The sequence below is a fragment of the Dermochelys coriacea genome, chromosome 6, assembly GCF_009764565.3.
Source record: "Dermochelys coriacea isolate rDerCor1 chromosome 6, rDerCor1.pri.v4, whole genome shotgun sequence".
NCBI lineage: Eukaryota > Metazoa > Chordata > Testudines > Dermochelyidae > Dermochelys > Dermochelys coriacea.
The window spans coordinates 25,429,001-25,454,811 of NC_050073.1; the positions used below are offsets into that span (position 1 = coordinate 25,429,001).

General features: G+C 39.6%; 1 protein-coding gene across 1 annotated transcript in view; it reads left to right on the forward strand.

Annotated features, from left to right (window-relative positions):
• PIK3C2A (phosphatidylinositol-4-phosphate 3-kinase catalytic subunit type 2 alpha) overlaps positions 1-25,811 on the forward strand; it is an 89,343-nt gene that overhangs the window by 59,794 nt on the left and 3,738 nt on the right. The window contains exons 15-32 of the mRNA XM_038404529.2: positions 429-571; positions 1,816-2,004; positions 2,802-2,895; positions 5,072-5,166; positions 5,549-5,729; positions 6,316-6,420; positions 8,973-9,065; positions 9,809-9,938; positions 12,203-12,339; positions 13,443-13,612; positions 17,671-17,827; positions 18,346-18,455; positions 19,339-19,546; positions 20,135-20,259; positions 22,181-22,298; positions 22,390-22,471; positions 23,922-24,031; positions 24,298-24,423. Of these exons, the coding sequence (XP_038260457.1) occupies positions 429-571; positions 1,816-2,004; positions 2,802-2,895; positions 5,072-5,166; positions 5,549-5,729; positions 6,316-6,420; positions 8,973-9,065; positions 9,809-9,938; positions 12,203-12,339; positions 13,443-13,612; positions 17,671-17,827; positions 18,346-18,455; positions 19,339-19,546; positions 20,135-20,259; positions 22,181-22,298; positions 22,390-22,471; positions 23,922-24,031; positions 24,298-24,423 (2,373 nt within the window). The remainder of the gene's footprint in view (positions 1-428; positions 572-1,815; positions 2,005-2,801; positions 2,896-5,071; positions 5,167-5,548; positions 5,730-6,315; positions 6,421-8,972; positions 9,066-9,808; positions 9,939-12,202; positions 12,340-13,442; positions 13,613-17,670; positions 17,828-18,345; positions 18,456-19,338; positions 19,547-20,134; positions 20,260-22,180; positions 22,299-22,389; positions 22,472-23,921; positions 24,032-24,297; positions 24,424-25,811) is intronic.

Sequence of the window (25,811 nt, forward strand, 5' to 3'; positions counted from 1 at the left end):
GGACTGAGTGGACTTGCAGGCTCTAAAGTTTTACATTGTTTTATTTTTTGAATGCAGTTATTTTTTGTACCTAATTCTACATTTGTAAGTTCAACTTTCATGGTAAAAAGATTGCATTACAGCTCTTGTATGAGGTGAATTAAAAATACTATTTTTTTTCTGGCAAAAATATCTGTAATAAAATATAGTCTGTGTTGTAATTGAAATCAATATATTAGAAAATGTAGAAAACATCCAAAAATATTTAAATTAAATAAATGACTTTCTATTATTTAACAGTGCGATTAATTGCGATTCATTTTTTTTATCGCTTGACAGCCCTAGTAAAAACAGTGATCATTGACCACTGATGCAGTAGTTTAGTGATAAGGGAGCCTTTTCAGCTTTCTGAAAGCTTTTTAAGATTGGCTTCTGTTTTAATTTTTCAGGTTGACTTTCCCTCCCTGGCTTTTGATACTGTATACAAAATGCCTCAAGCTGCAAACGGTTTGGTACATCATTCAATAGAAACATTGGAAAAAAATGTAAAGGAGCATCTTCTTGCTATTCTTGCCAAAGATGGCACCCTTGGGTATGTTAATCTATTATAGCAATATTTTATCTTTCTACATGTACAGAACTCTGTGAAGAGGAAATTAAGTACATAACTTTAGTTAAATTCCTCCATTAGTCTGAAATATTAGCGTAGTGTGTTTGAAGTCCTGTGATTGACTTCAGTGTTCTGTATGTACCCCAGAAAACAGTGGTCTTGAAATTACAACACCGAGTTGTTTGTTCCACAGCTTGTACCCAGGCATCTTCCTTTTACTAGACTTGTCTCTTCTTGACCCCTTTCTGCAAAATGTGCTTGTTTGGAGCTCTTCAGACTGTAGGACAGTGGTGACAAATTAATGACCTGGCAGGTGCTGTGAATGAATTTCTGGCTTTTGGGAGATGAGGGCAGTGATTATTTAAAATGTTGCAAGGCTACGAGAGAACTAGAAAAGGAAGGAGAAAATGGGAGTTCTACTAAGGGTCATGCCTGACAAAATTTTATAAATGCTGTATCTGTGTAACATCAGTTCCTCTATTACAACAGGATTACTGGCCAGGATTCTGTATTTATAACAGTCCTAACTTCATAAACAGCACAACATTCTCCATTAATAAGGCTGAAATACTGTTGTGAGGGGAGCCTCCTTTGTGACTATATCCTGACTTGTTTCCCCTCCCCCTTCCCCCCTACCTGGGAAGGAGATGGGACATAGTGTTTATCACCTAAAACTTGTCATCCTTATTAAAGGCTGACGCACAATCTATAGCCACATATGCCCCCTTTCTTTTGCATAAATGAGGCTTGTGTGCCTGGGTTTAGGTGTGCAGCTCTGATTATGAAGAGATTCAGTAGAACTGGAAACACAGAAACCCATTTTTGGGGGGAATCTATGTAATAAACTTTTCACAGAACGGTTGATAAGTAAGTTTCCCGAAGCTGCTATATATGCTTGAGAGATCACTAAGAGAAATTAGGATATTGTAGGTGGCAGTCTTTCTGTGTCATCTGTGCTGAACTAACCCTGCAGTATGGCATTCAGTGCTCTGCCCTACTCAATTTCGGATGAAACTTAAAACGATGATAAAGTTCTGATTGCTTTGAGCAACAATCTACCGTTTCAGTGGTACCTTCCTCACTGCCTACTTAAAACTTTGTAGGTTGTATTCAATCTTGGAGGTAGATGAAGTGACTTACATATGGACTTTGGCAAGTGCTTTGGTATTCTTCAGAGTAATGATAGTCATTCTTATAAACTAAACTGCTGTTTGGTCTGTCTGTAGGCTATCAAAGGAAGATAAAGAATTTTTGTGGGAGAAGCGACAATATTGCCATGGACACACAAACAGTCTTCCAAAAATATTAGCTAGTGCCCCACACTGGGACTGGGCAAGTCTTCCTGAAATCTACTCACTGCTTCAGCAGTGGCCTCCCCTATCTCCTTTGACTGCACTGGAACTACTGGATTCAAAGTAAGTGAACTTCATAAATTATAGAAACAAATGCACAATTTGTAATTGTGCATTTTAATTGGATGTTTAACTTTTTTCCAATGTTGTTGTATTGTGCAAATAGTTACCATGCTCATTTGTAATTCACTGTAGAATTTGTCATCTGCTGTTGAATTAACACAAGTTTTGTAGGGTGCCGCAAAATGCATTGTAAAGCATGTCCGCTACACATTCTGTAATTTTGTTTACAAGCTATGGCTTCCATTAACTTAAATTGTTTCTCTTTGGCTTGCATGGTTAGAGGTAGTTACTGAATGGGCTTCTAGTTAAGTGCACAGAAAGGGTTTGGTTACCAACAAAAGATGACTTCTAAACTCTTTCATAAAAGGATTATCTGGATTTCCTTCACTTGTAAAATATGGCCTAAACTTTTATACCAAAAAACCCTTGTCTAAAAGCTGATATAATTTCAAAAGCTGATGTAATTTCTTTCTTTGATAAATTTGGCCAAATCGACATCCTACCATGACATTACAAGAGAAGACTTAAGTGACTAGTTATTTAAAATCTATCCTTTTACTATGAGAAAAGGTTTGCTATCTAAGCAAGCTGCTAAGACAATAAATTGTTAGAGAGGTAGGCATCCCTGTGCCTGTGTTTATACCGTGCATTCTACGTGGAGGGCCTGATACTATTAAGGGTGTGCAAGCACTGACACAATAAAAATGTTAGCTCCCAAGACTTAATCGTGTTTCATGTGCATCTCTGCTGAAGTTAAAACAAGTAACAGAGAGTGTGGAGTTGTGATGCTCTTGCAGGTTTGCAGATCAGGAACTGCGAACCACAGCTGTGAATTGGATTGAGGCAATAAGTGATGATGAGTTAACAGACTTCCTCCCCCAGTTCGTGCAGGTGAGATTTATTGCTTTCCCTTTTTGTACAATTTCCAACATTAGAACTCTTGAAGAAAAAAATCATTTTTGGTATATTTTGGGTGCAAAAACACACGTCTGGGTCCTTTTTTAATTAGTGTTGCCATTAGAAGGTTAGGTACAGAGAGGTGCTATGAGTGATATTAAGTTGCTTAGTTTACGTGCTGGGTTAGGTAGAACAAAAAATAGAATTATATTAGCACCTTCTGGATTCGTGAGACATTGGTGTAGAAAATGGTCACTTTTTACACTTTACCTTTATATAAAAATAAACACAATGAAACAAAACGTATAAATGCATAAGGTGGAAATAGCATATATATAACAATTCAACTTTCATTATTTGCAAAACCTTGGGGGGGGGGGTGGGAATGACCCCATAGAGGTCATGCAAAGCATCAGTTATTAAAATGACTAAATAAGTGAGCAAATAACCTGTGAGTATCGGGGACTAATAAATACTGAACTGAAAAGGTAAGCAATAATTTTCATGTGACCAGACATCCCCGCATTTTTTTCCAAGCGCTTCTATTAGACAGTATTTTTTTTTCCATTAATGCAGTAGAGTGCTCTCACTAACCCAATCTGTGTATGAAGGAGGAATTGAAGATTTCCATCTTCTCAAAATGACTTTTGGCCACTACAGTAGTTACTGCAATCCATTTCTTCATGCCATCTGGTAATAACAAATCATCCAGCACCCCTATACAATGCAAGCTTGGACAAGGAAGGATGGTGACACTTAGTGTTTTTGAGAGCACACTGAATATGGTGATCTGGAACACGTGCATTTTTTGACAGGTGTAGAGGATGTGTGAAAGGTTTGCATGTGGTTCTTGGCATCTCTTACATTTGCCATAGGTTACCAATCGAGACTTAAACAAAAGTTCTGGAGTCCAGTAATGCCCGTTTTTGTATTTTGTTCTGGAGGAATTGCAAGGATAAAGAACTTGAAGTATTTCTTCCACATTAAGCTAGTTATCCTCCTGGGTTTCTGTTGCAGTACTAAGGCTAAGTTTTTTTGTTTTTGTTTTTTGGGGGGGTTCCCCCATTTTTCTTTCAGACTGAGGTTGAGAAGGTACTGCAAAGCAGTAAGCCACTTTAATTCCTCCAAAGTTAAGTTGGTTTCCTTATTTCTTAACATGCTCTATTCTAGAGGTGAGAGTTGAAACAGACCAATTGTCTCCCTATCTTTGCATGAGTCCTTGAGCATAGCTGCTGAAAGAAGGAACTGAGAGACAGTGGTAGCTGTTGTTCATTATCATGTAATCAAGGGAGACCCATTTATCACCTTGTATCTTCAATTTTTGTTAATCCTTGTTCTATCCAAATTGTCTAAGCATGGAGTTGGCCTTGATCCTGAGGCATGAGTTATCCCATAGTGGTATGAAGAGAATTAGTAAGATCAAATGCTGTAATTGTCTTAACACATTGCAGGATGCCCCATGTAGATGCAAACATGGGATTTTTCCCTTAAGGGTGTGGGTAGCCTTTTAAAGTATAGAAGAGAGGGAACCAAATGGCATAGCTAAGTTTGGTGGCTTTTTTGGTCTCAAACCAGGCTGGTATGTATACAGAGGCACTGGAGAGGGAACCATCATACAATAGGACACATTTGGAATGCTAGATAATAGAGATACAAATCTGGCAACCCCATACCTCCAGTTTCCCAGGATGTTTTAAGGGTCTTGTGTGACAAAGAAGGCTGTTTTTTATCCTGTATAAATTGCATGATAAGCTGATTTATTGAGCAAAAAGTGAGGGAGTGACTTTTGAAAGCCAATAGGCTAATGACATAAATCAATCTGGGGCAGATATTTATTTTGGCTATTTGTGTTCTCTGAGCAAGGATAGAGGTGGGGGAAATGTCATTACTGACATCCTTGGTTATTTTAATATACAGTCTATATTTTATAAAATTGTTACTCTTTAAAATACCACTACAGCTTCAGGTGTCTGTTTTAACTTAGTTTCTGAATCACCGAAACTTTCACAGATTATTTGGAATTAATAGCCAAAGCTGGTGGGTTTACTCTGCTCTGAGCCTGTAAAGATTCTGACCACCACTGAACTTTAAATGTTATAGGTAACCCCCCAAAACAACCAAAGGCAGTGTATAATCTAATATAAAAATTGACTGATTTTCTTACATTTAGGCATTGAAGTATGAAACCTACCTGGACAACTCTTTAGTCAGATTCATTTTGACTCGGGCATTAGGAAATATTCAAATAGCACACTGTGTATATTGGTAAGAACATGTCTTTCATTATCATTTAATTACAGTCAGATTGGCGTTTCCAGAAAAACGTAATTTGTCCTAAATGCTAAAATTTTAAGAATGTGTGACAGGTCAATGTATGTTGCATCAAGGCAGCATAATATGCAAAAGATAAATAGTGTTCCTTGTAATAAAACCAAATGAATCCATAAGAACCAAATATGTATAGTTTTCAGAATTTACTTGCTGTAAATCAGTAACTACTTGTGTGTGCAATAAGCATTGTGTAATATTGCTTGTTAACAGACTTTTTAAAAAAGGCTTGCTATTGAACTCTATCTAAAATGTTTGCTTTAGAGGGGAAATATTGCTTTGTAGGGAAAACTAGTAACTTAAATATCTGCTATTTCAGGCTTCTGAAGGATGCCCTACAAGATGCAAAGTTTGGGGTAAGGTATGAGTGTATTCTTGGTGCCTTCCTCTCAATCTGTGGAAAAGGATTGAGGGAAGAGCTGGAGAAGCAGACCAGACTGGTACAGCTTTTGGGAGTGGTAGCAGAAAAAGTAAAACAAACAAGTGGATCTGCTAGGCAGGTGCGTATGTGTAACTTTTAATTTTGTCTTTGAAATTCAAGTCAGTTGTATCCCTCTCTAAGTAAATTTACTCAGCTTTCACATTAAATACAGCACTGTATAAAAGTAGAGTAAGATGTTTTCAGCAACAGATGTTAAATGTGTCTTCTACAGAATAATTAAAAAAATCAACAGATTTTTGTCAATGATTAATCTTCAACTGTTAGCTGTAGCTTTGGTGGGAGAGTAGTTACGATGCGAGGAAAGGAACAGACAATGGAATAAATTGATGTTGCTACAGAATTTGGCCCTATTCTCTCATAATATGTGGGGCCCTGGCGATAGGCTGCTAATGTAAATTTATAGATTCAGTCAGTACTGAAAAACTTCACTGGCATGGCATTAGGGCTGTACTGGTGGGGTTATGTTTTTTGGATGAGAAATAGAAGTTGTGACTGTGGTCACTTAAAATCCCATAGCACTCCTCTGGAATTAGGGTATTGGCTCTGCTGTTCTACACAATTACTTTGCTTGTCAAAAATATCCCAGTTGGTATTTTAATGGATTAATGTCAGTTCTGCAATTTTTTTTTTTTTTGTGCTCTTAGGTTGTCCTGCAAAGTGGTATGGAACGTGTACAGTCCTTTTTCATGAAGAACAAATGCCGTTTGCCTCTCAGTCCCAGCCTTGTGGCAAAAGAATTAAATGTCAAGGTACAGTATGGAAAGACTTCAAAATCAGCATTACATGCTTGTTATCCCTGAAAATGATCAATCGGTAGAAAGGAATACTATTTTATATTTATATTTGAAACACGTTACACTGGTGGGGGAGCTTTTTTAATAAGAGCCTTTAGAACTAGACAATAAAATTTAAATTAGTTGAGCAAAGAGACAAAGATTATGGAAATATTTGTTATACAGCTAGACCAAGGTCTGATTTTAATTTGCTGCTACTTGTATAGCAGCAAGGACCTGGTCATACATAAGTCATAAAAACATTGTGTGAGAACAGAGGAAGTTTCAAAGTATGTGAATGGACAAGTTAGACAGTCTCCAGCAATGGTCAAAGGAGAAGGAAATGTACAAGACTGGCTGCTAATATTTTGAAGTATATATTGTGGGATGGAGCTAACCAGCTGTGTGATTGGATGTGTTCCTCAGATACTCCATCCTAGGGAGGCAAAGATTCTATTTTAAAATAAGAGTTTTTATGCAACTGGGAAGGTTAGTGAAAGCAAAGTTGCAAAACGAGCAAGATCTGACAATCTTTAAAGCCTCTGAAGCACAAGTTGCATACACTGTCTTGCATGCTTAATACAACACTTATACATTACACAATACATATACTAAGGCTGTAAAATAAGATTATAATCTTTATGAGGCTGAAGTTATAAATGCAAGCAGAAGGCTGGCTGGAACAAGAAAACACTGGAGTTCTGAATTTCATGCTGTGAAAAGAGGAACTGTATCTCAGAAATTGTATAAGCCTCAACACTGCTGACACTTAAATCAGAAACCAATAGAAACTATAATTTTCCAGGAGAAAGCTATAGTAATATGATTTTAATGGGTGTGGGGCAGAGAAATGACAAGCTGTGAAACTTCTGAATAAATTGATATCAAATTTAACATTTACTGAACATTGCTCCTAATTGCCATGAGGGACCTGGGTGGAGAAGATGAATTGAAGGAAACTTATTATGTAATCAGTGGAAAGTAGGAAACTGAGATATGGGAAAGCTCCACACTTGTATTCTCTTCAGATCTCAAACTTAGAGTTCAGAGGCAGCAGTAAATCCAACTTTGAATAGCTTCTTCAGTTAAGAATATCTGTCCCCATTTGTATTCATTTTTTATTTTGTGTTAGAAAATATGCTGGTATTGCAAGATAGGCTATGTACAAAAATTTCACAAATATAAATCAAGGGATTGCTGCCCAAAATAAGCAGATGTATTGCCCATAATCACCTTGGTGAAAGAGCCTGAATACCTGCATGGACTTTACACCATTTGTTGGTTATCAAATTGACCCTCAGTCTAATAAAGGCAGTAAATCCAAAAATCATGGGGCATATGGAGAATGCTCTGCCTCTAGCCCAGAGATGTTCAGATCTAGGGATTTTTGTCTAAAGTTTTGTCCAAACAATCTAAGCTGTTGTGACAGCACATAAGGAGAGGCATGGACATGTTTTCTTTGGGGCATGTTTATCCCACCAAACTCAGTAATAGTCATGTCCGTGATACAAGGCCACCAAGAAGGAGGGGCAAAAAGGGCAGTATAAGTGGCGTTGCAACCTGGCACACAGTCACGCACCACTCGCTTATATTTGGCCTGGTGGCCTCTCTGTTGTGAGTGATAGGCAGCTGGACCAGAAGCTGCCAGGTTTGCATGATGCAGGCAATCTCCCACATCCTACTCCACTCCCACCTCTGCTCAGTGGTAAGTTGTTTGGAAGGGTGGAAGGCTTCAGTTTCTTCTTTTGCCCAGTCCCCCAAAAAGCCCTCTGCAGCCCTGCCCCACCATATTTTAGGAGAAATGGGAGATGGTGTGCAGACTTCTGAAAAATTCATGATTCTAACCAGGAAGACAACCTAGTAAAGATTTTTTTTTTTAATATCTATTACAAGTTATGAAATATATTTGTTAGTGATACTGGCATACTAAAATACACATGCCAGTAAAACGTTATGTCGCTTGTATACCAGCATACAAAAAACATTGTTAGGGAAGAGGCAGAATGACCAAAAGGAGGAATGTAGTCACTACTGTTAACTAGCAGGCATGTCAGAACTGGGCATTCAAGAGATAGTGATTAGAAGATTAAACTCCATTCCAAGATGTTGGGCGTACAGGTTGGTGAATGGGGGGGCAATGAAACATTTTAACCTGATTTTTAAATATGCATGTCAGATGCAAGTCTATTAAATATCAACACCAAAATTTAAAAATTTTGCGTGTCTCTCAAAAGCAGCAACATTTAGTTACTGGTTGTTTGATGCTCTCAGGAATGGGACTGAGACCACACACTGTAGAGATACTGCTTTGTGATATATGTTATGTGATATATAAGTGATTTGCCACTTCATCGATCTCAGAACTTGCGTTGTTATAGTGTGCAAACATTCCAAGTATTAGTGACTTTGTCTGGCATGCTAGCAATTTTAAATCTCATCTGCAAACTATTAACATTCTATTTGATTTGAAAGCCAAAAATGTTATCGCTCATTCTCCTGCTAAGGATTAAACTATCATGTACTTGCAGGCATGTTCCTTCTTCAATTCTAATGCAGTACCACTAAAAGTCACATTGGTGAATGCAGATCCTCTGGGCGAAGAAATTAATGTTATGTTTAAAGTAAGTTTTTGGGTTTGTTTTTTTTCTCCCCTGTTCTACTGGAGGAAAGATATGGGATTATGATAGCTAATGCCAACAAAACTGGCTAATTTTGCCACACATCTATAGGCTATTAGCTGCATCTTGAATCTTCTTTTTATATTTAGAAACTGACTTAAGTAACCGGATGAATGAAAATAGCTAACCCCACAAAAGTGGTTACCATTTGTAGAAGGTTGAAAACTTCTTTGTACTTACGTGGCTCCCATCATGGTCATATCTTAGTGCTTCACAATCTTAAATGTGTTTATCTTCACAACACCCCTGTGAGGTAGAGCAGTATTAGCCCATTTTACAGATGGGGAAATTGAGGCAGATACACACTAAATGACTTTCCCAGGGTCACACCCTGTCCATAGTGGAGCACGGAATTGACCGTTTCCCAAGGCCAAGTCTAGTACTTTCACTCCAAGAAGGGGAGGAGAGGTAAGCTGGTCTAATGGTTAAAGTGTAAGGTTTAAAAAGAAAAATACTATGTTCATCTTTCAAACAGTATATCTCAAGGGCTAACTGAGATGTCTGAGTATATTGTATAAACTGAAAATCAGCATTTTATATATACAAACTTCATTATGGCCCATCATTTACCTTTCTTTACACTTAGCAGACGAAACAAGTCATTCACAATTTAAGAAGAAACGTATGGTTTGTCTCATCTGTGTAGTTCATTGTTCAAAGTATCCTTTTTCTGCTTTTTATTTAAGGTTGGAGAAGATCTGCGACAAGATATGTTGGCTTTACAAATGATAAAAATCATGGACAAAATCTGGCTGCAGGAGGGACTGGACCTGCGGATGGTTATCTTCAAGTGCCTCTCAACTGGAAAAGATCGAGGTACAGTAGTCAGATAGAAACTACCCAATGTATTCCTGCACTTCTCCCCGTGAAGGGCTCTACAACAGATTCTTGGCATCATGCCTCAATCAGTTAAAAGCCCACCGGTTCCTTGTGAATGGCAGATGTGTGCAACAATGAATGCTAGCAATAGACCTCCCAGAGGGAAACTCAACACAAGAGCATGAGTGCTTTACAAGTGTAATAGTATTGTGAAACTAAACTGATTGAAATCACCCAGTAGTTTGCTTCAGTTTGTTGGAGATACTGTTCTGCTCTTGACCACTGAGCTCCTTGGTGATCCTTACAGTTAAAGATCAGTGTAGCAAAAAAGAAACATGAAAATGAAAGAGAAACAGAAATTAGATGCAGTGGAGAAAAACAGAACTGAGGAGGAAGGATGGAATACAGTAGCAATGCTAATTCTGGCATCCCATATAATGTTTTCAGAGATCTATTTAGATCAAAATTGAACTGCTAAAATGTTTGAAGCCACTACCATGACATCAGTCCATCAGAAGAGATGACCAAACTCACAGGGAGACAGGTTAGAATCAGTACTTGCATACCTTTACCTAATGCTTCCGGTTTTTAAAAAGGAAAATTTTAAAAATCCAATAAACTTTGCACCACATATTCTAGGTTTACACAGGAATGAGGCAGCCTTTTCTTCAACACTTGTTCTGACTGGATTTGATTCACAAAACATTAAATGCCTTGGAGCTTAAATAGTGGAAGATGTCCTGCACAGGCTAATGCATTGTGGCTCTGATCTTGAGCAGCACTGAGAACTTGCAACTCTTTGAAGTCAGGTGGGTCTGACCCAAAGGCACCCACAAAAGCACAAATGACAACTTTAGTACTATAAATATTGGCATCCAGATAAATATGGCTGAGAATAAATTGCTTTTTGAATACGAAAGCTTTGCTTGTGGAATGTACAGAAGGCATTTCTTCCCATCTTAACTGTGCTCTAGATTGACATACCATGTAATCCCTTTTTTTCTTATCAGTCTAATAAAGTACTTTTAAAGTACTTCCAGTGTAATGAACAAAAATGGAAGCTCTGTTACAGATTTGTGCCTGCTGCTTCCCCTCCTTCTCCACAAAACAAAAAAACCTACTGTCCAAATAGGGATTTGTGGTTTAGCTATAGGAATTCTTTCGTACTTTTTAATAGCCACTTCTCCTAAATAAGGCCCCTTGTGCACCACATATTGAGTATTTTGTGTTGCTCTAGAAATAAGTCAACTCAGAGCACCTTCTATTCCAGCATGTCACTTATAACTCAGAGTTACTCACCTAAATTACTTAGGAGTGCACATGAGATATTTTAGTCATTACGTAAAGATTGTACCCTGTGGTGAACTGGAGCCGGTTCGCACCAGTTCGCTGGACAACCGGTTCCCTGGCTGCCTCCGCCTCTGCCCCCCACCCCGCCCCCCTGGGTTTACTTGCTGCGGCGCGGGCGGCCCTCCTCGCACCCCCCGCCCCAGCTCACCTCCCTGGACCTGAGTGCGAAGCTGCTGCTTGCTTCAGCCCCCCCCCCCCCCCCAGCTTCCTGTGCGAACAGCTGATTCGTGGGAAACTGGGGGTGGGGCGTGGAAAAGCAGAGAAGGGCGGTGTGTTTAGGGGAGGAGGCGGAGCGGAGGTGAGCTGGGGCCGGGGCGGGGAGCTGCTGGTGGGGGCTCTGAACCCACCAAATTCTCCCTGTGAGTGCGCTCCAGCCCCGGAGTACCCATGGAGTCGGTGCCTAAGGCGCCACTTTTGACATGATCAGTGGGGGGAGCAGCCGCTCACCCCCTAGCTACGCTACCCCGTCCCTAGGAGCCAGAGGGACCTGCCGGATGCTTCCTGGGAGCTGCCCCAGGTAAGCACCGCCGGGACTCCCCACCTTCGCCCCCCAGCAGGTCCCTCTGGCTCTTAGGGCTGGGGTGGGCACCCACTACTGTGGCCCATGAGACCCTCAAGATTCCACAAATCTTAACACAGGTGGTAGTAATACACAAGCCTAATTTGGTTACATATATTTTGTAGTATACATTGTAAAATTGCCTGCAGAGGTTTAGCAGAGTAACCAAGTTCATAGATTTTTTTCATTGCTTGAGACTGGGGTTGGGTCTACATTTTAAAATTAAATGTCTTCAGGAGACTTCATACCAAATGAGAGGTAGTGGAAAATATAATGTAAAAATTAGGATTTAAACCAGAGCAGTCCTTTCTCATGTGTACTCCCTCTCTCACAACTTAATTTTTATGTAAAGGAATGGTGGAGCTTGTTCCTGCTTCAGATACGCTTAGGAAAATTCAAGTGGAATATGGAGTGACAGGATCTTTTAAAGACAAGCCACTTGCAGAATGGCTGCGAAAGTATAATCCTACAGAGGAAGAATATGAAAAGGTAATTTCCATAGTCTTCCTTTAAAATGTTACATTTTAAGTTACAGGAGAATACAACTCTTCTTCTGTTTCTGCCACTAAATAAGTTTTCTAACAATCTGTTTTAAGCTATTCGGGAAGTTGAATTTTCTGTATTGTATTTCAGAAAAGAAATCAAAATGGACCATAGGATTGTAAAGGAGTCTTTTGGAAACTGTAGTTTAATGTTTCACTTCAGGAATGTCTATGGAAATGTTTTCTCACTGTAGGAAACATTTCACTCCAAAATTAAAAGTAGGGGGAAGCATGACATTCAGGGCTTATCTACATGACAAAATTAAGTAGACTTAAGTCCATGAACAGCCACCGCAGTAATTGAAGTAGTGGTTCACATCCACACTTGCTCTTTCAGTGGGCGGTGCATTCCTCACCAGGAATGCTTCCGCCGATTGATGTGGGGCATTGTGGGACACTGACAGCTCTCACAGCTCAGAGCTGAGGGCTCCAGCTGACAGGCGATGTAAGTAACGCAGTGTCTACACGAACACTGCATCACCCCAACTATATCAATATAAGTGCTATGCCTTGTGTGGAGGTGGAGTTGTTATAGTGGCGTATCAGGAGATTTACTTCGGTGGAAGCCACATTGTAGTGTAGACATTGACATAAATAGGTTGACATAAGCTGCCTTGCATTGACCAAACTTTAGTGTAGAACAAGTCTCAATTTTAATCTTGGCTTAGAAGATATGGCTCCTTCTCATGCTGCTTCTCCTTTGGATGCAACACTTCGTTACCAGGCCGGGGTATGCAGATATGGTGTAAACAGGTTCTTTGGCCTTTGCTTGTGCTTTATCTCTGAACAGCCTTCTCTCTAACTGATCTGCCTTCTGACCCCCAAAAACCTAACACATGGCCTTTCTCCTTAGCAGTATAGCATACAGAATTTTTCTTAAATGAATAGCTTCCCAAGTAGGCTGAGGGAAGTTTACTTAAGAACTGTCAGCTGCCCAGAGCCACATCCCTATTGTAAAAAGTGAACTCTGAATGAATAATAAACTGAACTATATTGTTTTTCCCATTTGGTAGATTCACTTTGATCTCATTTACTTTTTGCTAATTTCAGGCTTCAGAAAACTTCATCTATTCTTGTGCAGGATGCTGCGTAGCCACCTACGTATTGGGAATTTGTGACCGTCACAATGATAACATAATGCTTCGAAGCACGGGACATATGTTTCATATTGACTTTGGAAAGTTTTTGGGCCATGCACAGACGTTTGGTAGCTTTAAAAGGTATCTTCTGCAGTTTAACATTTGAGAATGCAAGCAACTTCCCTTTTGCATTTTTCCTCACGATTTAACATCTAAATTTGTTACCACGGTCCTCAATGTGAACATAGTATTGTCTTCATCAAGCTCCTGTGTATGTGGGTCCCACTCATGGTTCACTTGTGCCTTCTGCAGAGGAATGCAGAAAGTTTTCTCTAGCAGTGTCCACTAGCGGTTGGACGTGCTCTTCCGTTTCTCCACGCAAGAACATAAAGGGCAGGGTGACCCAGCTGCCAGTCAGTTCCTTCTGACCGTGATGGCAGAGAGTTGGAACTTCTGAGTCCCTTTTAGCAGCTTTTAGATTGTAGCTTAGGAGAAAGTTAGTTTTTATACTTCAAAGCCAAGAGGCAATAAAAGAAATTGTATTTTTATAGGTAGGTGGTAACAATACTGGGTTTCGGCCATGATGCCTCAACCACGCTTACCGGATTTTAAATCTTGCCTCTTGCGTAGAAGAGTAATTCCGCTTGAAGACACACATGGGAAGAGGGAGAAATGTTTGGAGGCTGCAGAGATGTGTAGGCTGCAGTTACTCCATGGAAGGAGGGAACGGTAAAACTTGCAGACCCAGAGAAGGAAGGGAGAGCCAGACAATTTGGAAAGGGCTCAGGGAAATGCAGCATGGTACAGGGTGGAACAAACCTTGATTGGGGGCTAGAGGGTCCTGGAGCTAGAACTCGGAGTAGAGGGTGGACCTGGGTTTCCTAACCAGCCACTGGGGAAGTGGCACCAGCAGGGCAGTGCATAAGAAGACTGCCTGAACGTGTTCAGGAAAAGAGACTTCCCTCCCCAGAAAGGAAAACCACGCTAGTGACTTAGCCAGAGGGCCATATTACGAAGGGGAGGCTGCAGTTCCTGGAGTGAGAGGGTTCCAGAGAACGAGAGGGGAGACACCGCTGGAGGAGGGTGCAGCACCTAGCAGAGCTAATTCCCAGGATGGCCAAGATGAGGCGCCATCAGCAGCGAGTTCACCTCGTGACAAGGATCTTCAGGTTTTTTCCCCATCAGAGTTATCAGACTCCTAAAAGATTTAAATCTCCTGTTTCCACAAGTTAGAAAAATGCCACCTCCTTGGTATTTGAATTTAGTGTTTGTGGCTTTAATGAAATGTCTTTTGAGTCTATCTTGTTTTAGTCATCATTTTATCTGTGAAAGCTGAGTTTCTAGTGGCTATTACTTCACCACATAGTTAGCTAAATCCAAACTCTCACGTCTACCCACCAGACACTTTTTCATATGGACAGTTACATTAAGACCTCATCCTAAATTCATACCAAAGCTAATACAGGATTTTCACACTAACCAGTATTTTCACTTTCCAGTTTTCTACCCTAGGACTCTTGCTTCTCCTGCAGAATCAAAACAAAACTTCATACTTTGGATGTCAGAAAGAGCCCTCTTGTACTACCTAAACAAAACAAGACTGTTGAAGAATCTTAGATTGTTTTTGTTTGTTTGTTTTTTTGTGGAATATGATAGAAGGTTCAGGTCAGACCACTATGCTTCAGCAAGCTTCCACTGATAGAAGTATGTAGAGCAGCTATGTGGTCATCAGGTCACACACTTAGCAGACGTTACTCTTTAGCAGCATCATTAGCTGGAAGTGCTGTTCTCCAATCTTTGTTCAGATAACCACCTGGCTCCCACCTCCAAAGAATCAGACTGCTTGCTAATTATAGTAAGTGGGATCCATGTGCAGGTGCTCCAAAGATGAAAGAATGGTTACTTACCTTATAGTAACTGATTCTTCAAGATGTTCTGTGTTTGTGGATCCCATGACTCACCCTCCATTCTTGCAGCTCAGAATCTTATTATTGGGACTCTGGGCGGCAAAAGAAATTGAGTAGCAGTTGGGGTCACCCCACCCTTTATTCTCTTGGATGGGGGAGCAAGAGCACCCAAAGCGCATGCATGACTCCTAGTGGACACTGCTAAAGAACTTTCTTAACTCCTGTGTAGAGGGCACAAATGCATCATAGGTGGGATCCACATGCATAGACCATCTAGAAAAATCATTTACTGTAAGGTAATTAACTGTTCTTTTAGGCTGAACCACCCAATTTCCAAAATCCATTTTGGATTCTCACTTTAGACTACTATGCTTCTGAAAAGTCTTTACAATCTCTCCCTGACCATCAACTTCAGTAGTTGCAACTCTGCTTGAAGAACGTCAAGGTGTGAAGGCTGCTCCTACATACTGGAGGTGTTCTGTGCATTTAAAAACTAGACGCACAGGTGTAGCTTTAAAATAGTCGTTACTGTTCCAGCAATTGGAAGATCAAAATGTGCTAATTGGCACAACTGTCTATGGTATTTCATTTCTATAATTTCAGGAATATCACTTTTTTCCTTAAGGATTATATTTTTTAAATCAATTTCCTGGACCAAAAGAGCTTTGCACAAATCAGTGAAAAACCTAAGTTTTTTTTATAAAAACCAAACATTTTGAAACCAGGATATTCTAAGATGAGGTTAGTGTAGCTTTTTTAAATGTTGAGATTGTTTGGGGAACTCTAACTCTGACCCCATGACCCCAGCTACCATGTCATAGCTCTGATCACCCAGGAATAGCTGTGTATAATTTGTGGCATAGCTTCTGTATGCTGTTTTGAAGGGCATACAATTATATATTGCATGATGGAGTACCCTAAACTTTATCAAGAATTGAAAGAGATATGGTGAGGACCCAGGGGTCTTATCTGCTATATACTTTGGAGTGTGGAAGAAGTAAATTGCACTGTCTGGGTCACAGACCAATGGTGAATGAGAACATTTTCCTATAATGCATATGGAGGATGAGTTGAAATATCTGTGTTTGACTGTCAGCAAGTGGATAATGTGAAGAGGAATAGAAGTCATGTTTGGATGGATGGATCATTCTTATGCGCTGGATGATGTACTGTATTAGTGTGGGGTTCTGGGTTGTCTCCTCAATGTGCAGTGCCAGAGAGCACCAGTGCTGAGGGTCTCTGAGTCTAGAGACCTTCCTCAGCACTGTCACATATTGATGCCGGGGTACTCCATTAGGACGCACTATGTGCCAGGTCCTGGTGGTCCGCAGCAGACTGGGGATGAAGAACAGATTCCAAGAGCAACTGTTTGTTGGAAATCTCGCTCCTTTTTTGTCCTGGGCTGCAAAGCCCTGCAAATTTTGCATCTTTCTGTCTGGTGCACGATCCCCAGACAATTCAGACATGAGTCATGGGGGTCGCTCGTTGGCATACTGCACGTTCTGTAGGGTTTAAAGTCTTGGACTCACGGCATACCCCGGAGCCCAAGGCGGGTGTTAGGGATTGGGGAAACCCCTGCTTCCAAACCTTACTATATACACTATCTCCTAACATTAACTACAACTAAACGAAACTAACTATGCGATGGAAAGAAAGCTAAGGGAAGCATTTGCTAGGCAAGTGATCGCAGTTACAACGACCATCACTGGCAGTAAAAAGGAACTGAGGAGACATGGGGTTGGCAGGGTCCTATATCCAGCGCCGTGAAGGCGCCACTCCTGGGGGCTCCACACCCGACCTGATAGGAGCTGCTATGGGAAAACTTTCCGACGACTGTGTCCACGGTGCACACACGCCTGATTGGAATTGACATGAACAAGCACTTGAACCTAACTTTTTATTCCCTGGTGTTTTCAAATATAGTTGATTTACATTTACAACTTTAACCTAGCTCAGTTTTTTTTTGGCTGGGAATTATTACTTTCTGATGTTACCTGGTCACAGAGTAAAAATTTGGATTCATTAAGTATTAAATAAGATTTTTTGGAAAGAATATTCTTTCCCTTTGAAATCATGGCTGTAACATTAGAATTATGAATGAATCATACCCTGTGAGTGAGACTGACCTGCTCCCTGAAAGTCCAGTGATTGATTTTTTGCATGTAGTTCAAGTTCTCGGAAAAATTCTGTTTTAGAATAGTAATTAAATTTAGCAAATTGCAACTAAAAGTGCATGAAATTCCAAGGAAGTCATTTACTAAGCTCTGTATTTTGCTTTTTTTTTTTAAACAGGGATCGGGCTCCTTTTGTGCTAACATCAGATATGGCCTATGTCATTAATGGTGGTGAAAAACCTACTATTCGTTTTCAGTTGTTTGTGGATCTCTGCTGCCAAGCTTACAATTTGATCAGGAAACATGCAAACCTCTTGCTTAACCTGCTTTCACTGGTAATAGTTTTTATTGCACATAATTTTCTTGTAGTTTAAATGTGGATTTTAGTAAGTTCCCTCGTAGGAAGTTATAGCTTCTGACAAACCCAGTCTATACAAAAAATCTAAACTGTTGGCATTTGTACTTTAGAAGCACTTCTAACCGTGCTGTTACAAGCCAGAAATTTAGTAGTGTTCCTGTGGAAATACTGGGGGTACTTGTTACTGAGATTTTTTTTACTTAGTTTTTGCACTATGGAAACTAAAATAGAGAATAAATTTCCTACCTTTTACTACAGAAGCTAAAACTCAAGTAACTGCTAAATATTAAGAATTCCAAAACTAGTTTTTCTTCAACTCTGATGTTAACTGACACAATGTGGTGGTGGGAGTAGTTATTGGTTAATAGCATTAGTATTTAATGTAGTACCCAGATGCTCCAATCAAGTTTGGGGCCCTCGTGTTTTAATTATTTAAATGTAAAAATAGATTTGATATCTTGTTCCAGTGTAAAAATAGTAACTTGTCTTCTATAGATGCTTCCTTCAGGGTTACCAGAACTTACTGGAGTTCAAGACTTAAAATATGTCCAAGATGCTCTTCAGCCACAAACTACAGATGCAGAAGCTACAATTTTCTTTACAAGGTACTAGATAAGAGACAAGTGAAACAGAACCAAAATATATAAACTCGCCACTTTTTTTCTTTTAGAAGTTCCTGCACTATACTAAAACACTGAGACACTGTAATACTTACAGCTTATAAAAGTTCAGTAGTCTTGAAATTATCCTAATTATAAAATAAAATACTAATCTGTTATCTATCACTAATTGAGATCTGTGCAGAACTACATTTTTTCAAATGTTGGGCAAAAATGTTGAGGCTGTTTTATTTAAAAAAAAAAATAGTGAAAATTCTAATGCATAAAATTCTGGGAGTAGTGATAGCTTAACAGCTTTATTTAGCTGTCCATTAGACTTGCACATTCATGAGGAAATATTCCCTAAATTGATTCCATAGCTAATGTGACTCTTCTGAAGTTCTTTACAGTGGAAACCCTCTTGTTGTGAAGTCGCATCTTTCAAAGAACAACTCTCACTGGAACTGCAGTTTGCCATGTTTTAGAAACCGTTCAGAAATCTAATTATAAATATTTTTGCTGTATCCAGTTTTCACTAAGTGAACTACTGGATCTCTTGCAGCATATTGTTCGTTGATCATTTAACCTAAATTAATGAAAAATATGGTACGCATACAGCCTTGACAAACTCTGGACAACCTTTGTTGTTCGGTAACTTTACCCAAAATTTGAGTATTGGATATCCCAGCACATGCAGAAATGTCTTCATGTCAATAGACCAGTAACCATTTTTTCTTTTTTGTCAATGTAATGTGTCCTTTTACCTCAGTGAGGATTTGATATATTTTAGAACTTTGAAGTTAAGGTGCTGACTGACAAAATTGGAATGTGTGCTCTGAATATGTAATTGTGCTCAAGCATTCAAAGTTGTTGTGTTTTTCTCTTATAGGCTGATTGAATCCAGTTTGGGAAGTGTTGCCACAAAGTTTAATTTCTTCATTCACAACCTGGCTCAGCTCCGTTTTTCAGGCCTACCTTCCAATGATGAGCCCATTCTCTCATTTTCTCCCAAAACATATTCACTTAGACAGGATGGTCGAATCAAGGAAGTGTCCGTGTTTACGTACCAAAAGAGGTACAACCCAGATAAACATTATGTAAGTGTGGATTTTATTCCAATTTGTAAATACTCATTCCGCATGCTGCCACCTCCATACTTCCTCTCCACTGTTCGCTTTTTTCACATGTTCTCTTCCTCCAAATAAATTCAACTCTTATTAACAGAGGATTAGTCTATGCCCAAAGTGTAAATAATTTAATTAAAATTTAAAAAAAAAAGCAAAACATAGCTTTTCCTAAATGGGTTGATTCCGTTGTTTCTCTCAGCTGCCTATTTACCTACCAAGAATGGGAACAAAACATTATAGTGTACATAATTAATTTAGTGTAGAATACATTACAGGTTTACTGTAATTCTTCCTAAATCAAGTATTATAATCAAGAAATTAAGAGTAAAGATTAAATGTAAAAAAAAAAAAAAATTAAGGTATGGAGAAAGTACAGTTACCCAAACAATCCTGCAGTAACACTATGAAATAACAGTATGATTAAGAAGTTTAGTTGTTGTGGACCCAGATTAAATTGTTTTTAAAGACCCATTAGATTTTTTTCCCACATGGTGCACTACAGTTATGGTTATTGCAATGCCGTAACTGCCTTTCCATATCTTCATGTGTTTAACGCAGATCTATGTGGTGAGAGTCTTGAGAGAGGGGCAAGTTGAACCAATGTTTGTCTTCCGGACATTTGATGAGTTCCAGGAACTTCACAACAAACTCGGTATTCTCTTTCCTCTTTGGAAGTTACCAGGGTATGTTCCTAATTAAGATACCTCCTGTCCTTTTTTATGTAGACAAAGGAATTTTATATTAAATTTTCTTTCACTGAGTTTTCCAGTGTTGGCATAAGTGTTAAAAGGGGAAGTTCTCACCCTTTACTCTGCTGTTGGGATCACATCCAGAAATGCATCTAATCATGGATGACAACAAAAATAGCCGTCTCTTTTTGAAGAGGAGAGGTGTTTCTTTTGCTTAGTAAGACATCAGCTTGCTGTATTTGGTTTTTCCTAAGTTCAAATCATTCAGGTAAACAAAGCATTTCTTATTTTAAAAGACTTCTCTTTAGTTCCCGTTTGAAAGCGTCTCTGAGCTGCTGACATTTGGGTCACAACAATTTCCATGATGCCCTGATGACAAAATTGGAATAAAAATTTGGCAGGGGGTGGCCTTTTTGTACGAGATGTACCTTTTGCCATCCCTATAAAAATCCACCCAAATTTGACCAATCAGTTTGCATATGTTCAGTGGAGACTTACATTTTTAGCAGCTAAATTCCCCAAAGACTTTGTCCACATTGAGCATGTTCCAGCCCATAACTGATCAGGACATTCTCTGCAATTGCTACTGTTGGCTGTACTGGGGCTGGATCTGAGAGCAGGGAGCCTCTCTCTCCTGTGCTCTGTAATGCCCCTGCTGGGCCAAGGTGGCATGGAGGAAGAAGCTACCTGATTCAGAAAAGAGCTGGACCTTTGGGTGGTAGATTGGGATAAAGTCTCCCTATCCCTCTGCTGTCAGCAAACATCTGTGAAACCCACTGGCCAAGTGTCCAGTCCAGCTACAATGCCAGTCCACATGCAAGATGATAAGCTATCAATCAACCTGCTGTCAATTACTCCATTAGCTCAAGTGGTAGAGGTTTGTGTGATGGATCTCAAGGTTCCAACCCTACTGAGGACCCATGTGTGTCAATATGATGACACATGGAACTTCTGTCTTTCGTTGGCTTTTTTTAAAAAACCTGGGAGGTTACACACATACACACACAACTATGTTAAGATTGCAAAGTTAAGCAGTGCTAGAATTAAGGATGGCCAGGCACCCTTAATTCGTCTTGTGTATATGCATTATATTGTAGTCATTGATTACATGACCATATGGTATTTTTTTTTCCACAGGACCCCAGCCTCATTCAGTGCACAGGCTGGACCTGCTCTGGGATGAGTTGGGGTTATGTGGTGAAGGAGGTTGTTGTGTGTAAGACCCCCTGCTTCATAAGGTGGTAGGTGTGTGTAGTGAATGAAGCTAGAGAGGGCAGGAAGACAAAGGTTGGTCTCATGATTAAGATGGCTGAATGCTGCCCTCAAGATTTGTATTTTATCCCTGCCTCTTTCAGAGTTCCTTTTCACCGATAGTGACTAATTGTGTATCCAGTTTTTTCTGGGTGCCTGACTTTAGACCCAGGGGTCTAATTTGCAGAAGGGCTGGACAGCTGCAACTGAAGTCAGTGAAAGCTATGCTTTAAACATATAAGGTACTCTGAACTACATCGAACAATGAAAAAACAAAATAGTGACTAGCTGTTTATTAATTGTGCTTTGAATAAGGCAAGAGTTGTGTGGAAGGTATGTCTGTAATAGTATGTAATCATGTACTTAAAGACTACATCACAACACACATACACAAAGGAGTTGAATTAAATTTGCATCTTGACTCTGGCACTTCCAAGCATGTGGCTTTGCAACCTTAATGTTTGAATGTATTTTTGTGTGTGTAATGTTGAATATTGCAAATGTAATGGTGTGTTCATAAAGCAAATACACTAGTGTGCTTTGACTCAAGTCATGACATCATTGCCAAGAATACATATCAGCCATTCAGGATTTAAGTTGTACTTAAATCTTAACTTACATCAGTAATATTAGCAACAAAATGCATCTTGTCATTTTCTTGTAGCTTTCCTAATAAGATGGTTCTGGGAAGAACTCATATAAAGGATGTAGCAGCCAAAAGAAAAGTAGAGCTGAACAGCTACATACAGAGTTTGATGAACAGTTCAGCAGAGGTGTCAGAGGTGACTGCTTAAAGCATTTTAATAAAATGAGTTCAAACTCTCACATTTTAGTACATTTTAAGGTAACATGTAACCTTTTTCCCAAATGCAGTGTGATCTTGTTTATACTTTTTTTCACCCTTTACTTCGTGATGAGAAAGCTGAAGGAATAGATGGAATAGCTAAGCCTGCAGGTAGGAACACAAGTTTTTTGGGGGTAAATTGAATGACTGTAATATAATATGAAAAAATTGAAAGTACTGCACAGTATAAAATCCATCATTTGATTCCTCAGTTTAATCATTTCCTCTCATGAAAAAGTAATCAGTCTTCATATCAAATTCAAGCCTCCTTTACTTTGAAAATGTCTCAGTGTAAATCCTATACCATATGGTTTCAGATCGGTCAAAATAAAAATTGCATGTAAGTGAGAATTTCTTGCTTATTTTTAATGCTTTCATTAATCAGATCAAATACAGTAACTCCTTGCTTAACCTTGTAATTATGTTCCTTAAAAATGCAACTTTAAGCGAAATGTTAGGCGAATCCAATTTCCCCATAAGAATTAATGTAAATGGGGGGAGAGGAGGTGTTTAGGTTCCAGGGAAATTATTTCACCAGACAAAAGACTAATGTATAGTTTTTAAACAAATAATTTAATACTGTACACAGCGATGATGATTGTAAAGCTTGGTTGAGGTGGTGAAGTCAAAATGGAAGAGGGTGGGATATTTCCCAGGGAATGCCTTACTGCTAAATGATGAACTAGCAATTGGCTGAGCCCTCAAGGGTTAACTCCATTGTTAATGTAGCCTCACACTCGACAAGGCAGCGTGAATGGAGGGAGGGGAGACAGCGTGGCAGACAGACTCACACCCTGTGTGTGTGAGAGATGCGCATTGCCCCTTTAAGTACGCTGACCCCACTCTTAAGTACACTGCCTTTTTAAGTTAATCAGCAAGCCGAGATGGCCACTGCGGCTGGGAAGCTCCCTCAGTTCTGAGCCCTGTCCTGTGTCCCCCCTGCTCTATGGAAGATGGGGTGAGCAGGGGGGACATCCTGACATTAGCCCCCCTGTTCCTCCCCCACACAGCAAGCAGGAGGCTCTGGAGAGCAGCTCCAAGGCAGAGGGCAGGAGCAGCACTTCACTGTAGGGGGAGGGACAGCTGAACTGCTGGCAAGTGATAGCCTGCTGGGTGGCTGCTGCACAGGGGACTTGAGGGGGCTGCCGTCCACCCTGGTTCCAAGCCCCCACCAGCTAGCTCCCACGGGCTGCTCTTTCTGCAAGCAGTGGACAAAGCAGGCGGCTGCCAAACAATGTTATAAGGGAGCATTGCACAACTTTAAACAAGCATGTACCCTAATTGATCAGCAATGAAACAGTGTTAACCGGGACGACTTTAAGTGAAGAGTTGCTGTACTCCAGTTCTCTCACTCTAATCCTCCATGATGCCTGTTAAAATACCTATTCTTTCTGGGTACCCAGACCTTGCCAATTTTGGAGGTAAAAAGTTCCTGACACACTGATAAAAACTGAAAAAAGGACGTGAACTTGGCATGTCCTACATTTGTCAGTTTTACCTTAGTACAGTGGTACTGATGGACAATTGTGTGAAGGAAAATAACTTGTGTGCATATTTTTAGATGCAAGTCCATCAAGCCCTACTTCGGGCAAAGTGGGAGGAGAAGTAAAGTTGTCCATCTCATATAGAAATGGCACTCTGTTTATCATGGTGATGCACATTAAAGACCTGGTGAGTGAAGAAAGTGAACCAAAAATTCACAAACTTGTATTATATGAATGACTGATATAGTACGCTGTGGAATGTTGGTGTGTATGTGAGACAGAATGGAAGTATCTTCTTAAAACACATTTGTCTTCAGTTAGTCTGATTATGAGCAGTTGCTCATATGTTAAGTAATTGGGGTGAACATACTCTAATGCATTTCTTTGAAAGAAAAGATATTCAGATGGAATACATTAAAATAGAATAAGGCTAGTTATGCTCTGTATTTACAGGTTACTGAAGATGGTGCAGATCCAAATCCTTACGTAAAAACGTACTTACTTCCAGATATCAACAAAACATCTAAACGCAAAACCAAAATCACACGAAAAACAAGGAACCCAACATTCAATGAAATGGTAAGAAAGATCAGTTAGTTATAGAATCTTTACCAGCTATCTTTCATAAATACATGCTGGTGACTACAATTTATTTGAAAGCCTGGTAAATAATTCCTGTCAAACACATCTCAGTAAATTGCTTTGCACCTCTGAAAGCTTTGTACCTTTATAAATGCGCACACTCCTGTTCCAGATTTATTCCCTGTCCTTCTTATCCTATAATCCAAAAAAAATTAATATGTAAACAAGCTATTCTAACTATAAAAAATATCTTAAGTGTGGTAAAGCAGAGTTTCTCATAATAAAGATTCTCAAAAAGAAAAGGAGTACTTGTGGCAGCTTAGAGACTAACAACTTTGAGTATAAGCTTTCGTGAGCTACAGCTCACTTCATCGGATGCATTCAGTGGAAAATACAGTGGAGAGATTTATATACACAGAGAACATGAAACAATGGGTGTTACCATACACACTGTAAGGTGAGCTATTACCAGCAGGAGAGTGGGAATCTGTTTTTGAAGTTTTTTTTGTTGCAACAAAGCCTGTTGCCAACTGTGTCCACATATGTATTCAGGGGACACCATCATAGGGCCTAATCACATCAGCCACGCTATCGGAGGCTTGTTCACCTGCACATCTACCAATGTGATATATGCCATCATGTGCCAGCAGTGCCCCTCTGCCATGTACATTGACCAAACTGGACAGTCTCTACGTAAAAGAATAAATGGACACAAATCAGACGTCAAGAATTATAACATTCAAAAACCAGTCGGAGAACACTTCAATCTCTCTGGTCACTCGATTACAGACCTAAAAGTGGCAATTCTTCAACAAAAAAGCTTCAAAAACAGACTCCAACGAGAGACTGCTGAATTGGCACTAATTTGCAAACTGGATACAATTAATTTAGGCTTGAATAGAGACTGGGAGTGGATGGGTCATTACACAAAGTAAAACTATTTCCCCATGTTGTTCTCTCCCCCCCCCCCCCACTGTTCCTAAGATGTTCTTGTCAACTGCTGGAAATGGCCCACCTTGATTATCACTACAAAAGGTTTACTCCTCCTCTTCCCCTCCTCCCCCCCAGCTCTCCTGCTGGTAATAGCTCATTTTAAGTGATCACTCTCCTTACAGTGTATATGGTAACACCCATTGTTTCATGTTCTCTGTGTATATAAATCTCCCCACTGTATTTTCCACTGAATGCATCCGATATTTTGTGAGCTACAGCTCACTTCCTTATGCTCAAATTTTAGTCTCTAAGGTGCCACAAGTACTCCTTTTCTTTTTGTGGATACAGACTAATACACAGCTGCTACTCTGAAACCTGTCATAATAAAGATTGTAACTCTGGAAGGGGTGAAAAAAATCTTGGATATTGATTGGCATAGTCTAATTTGAATT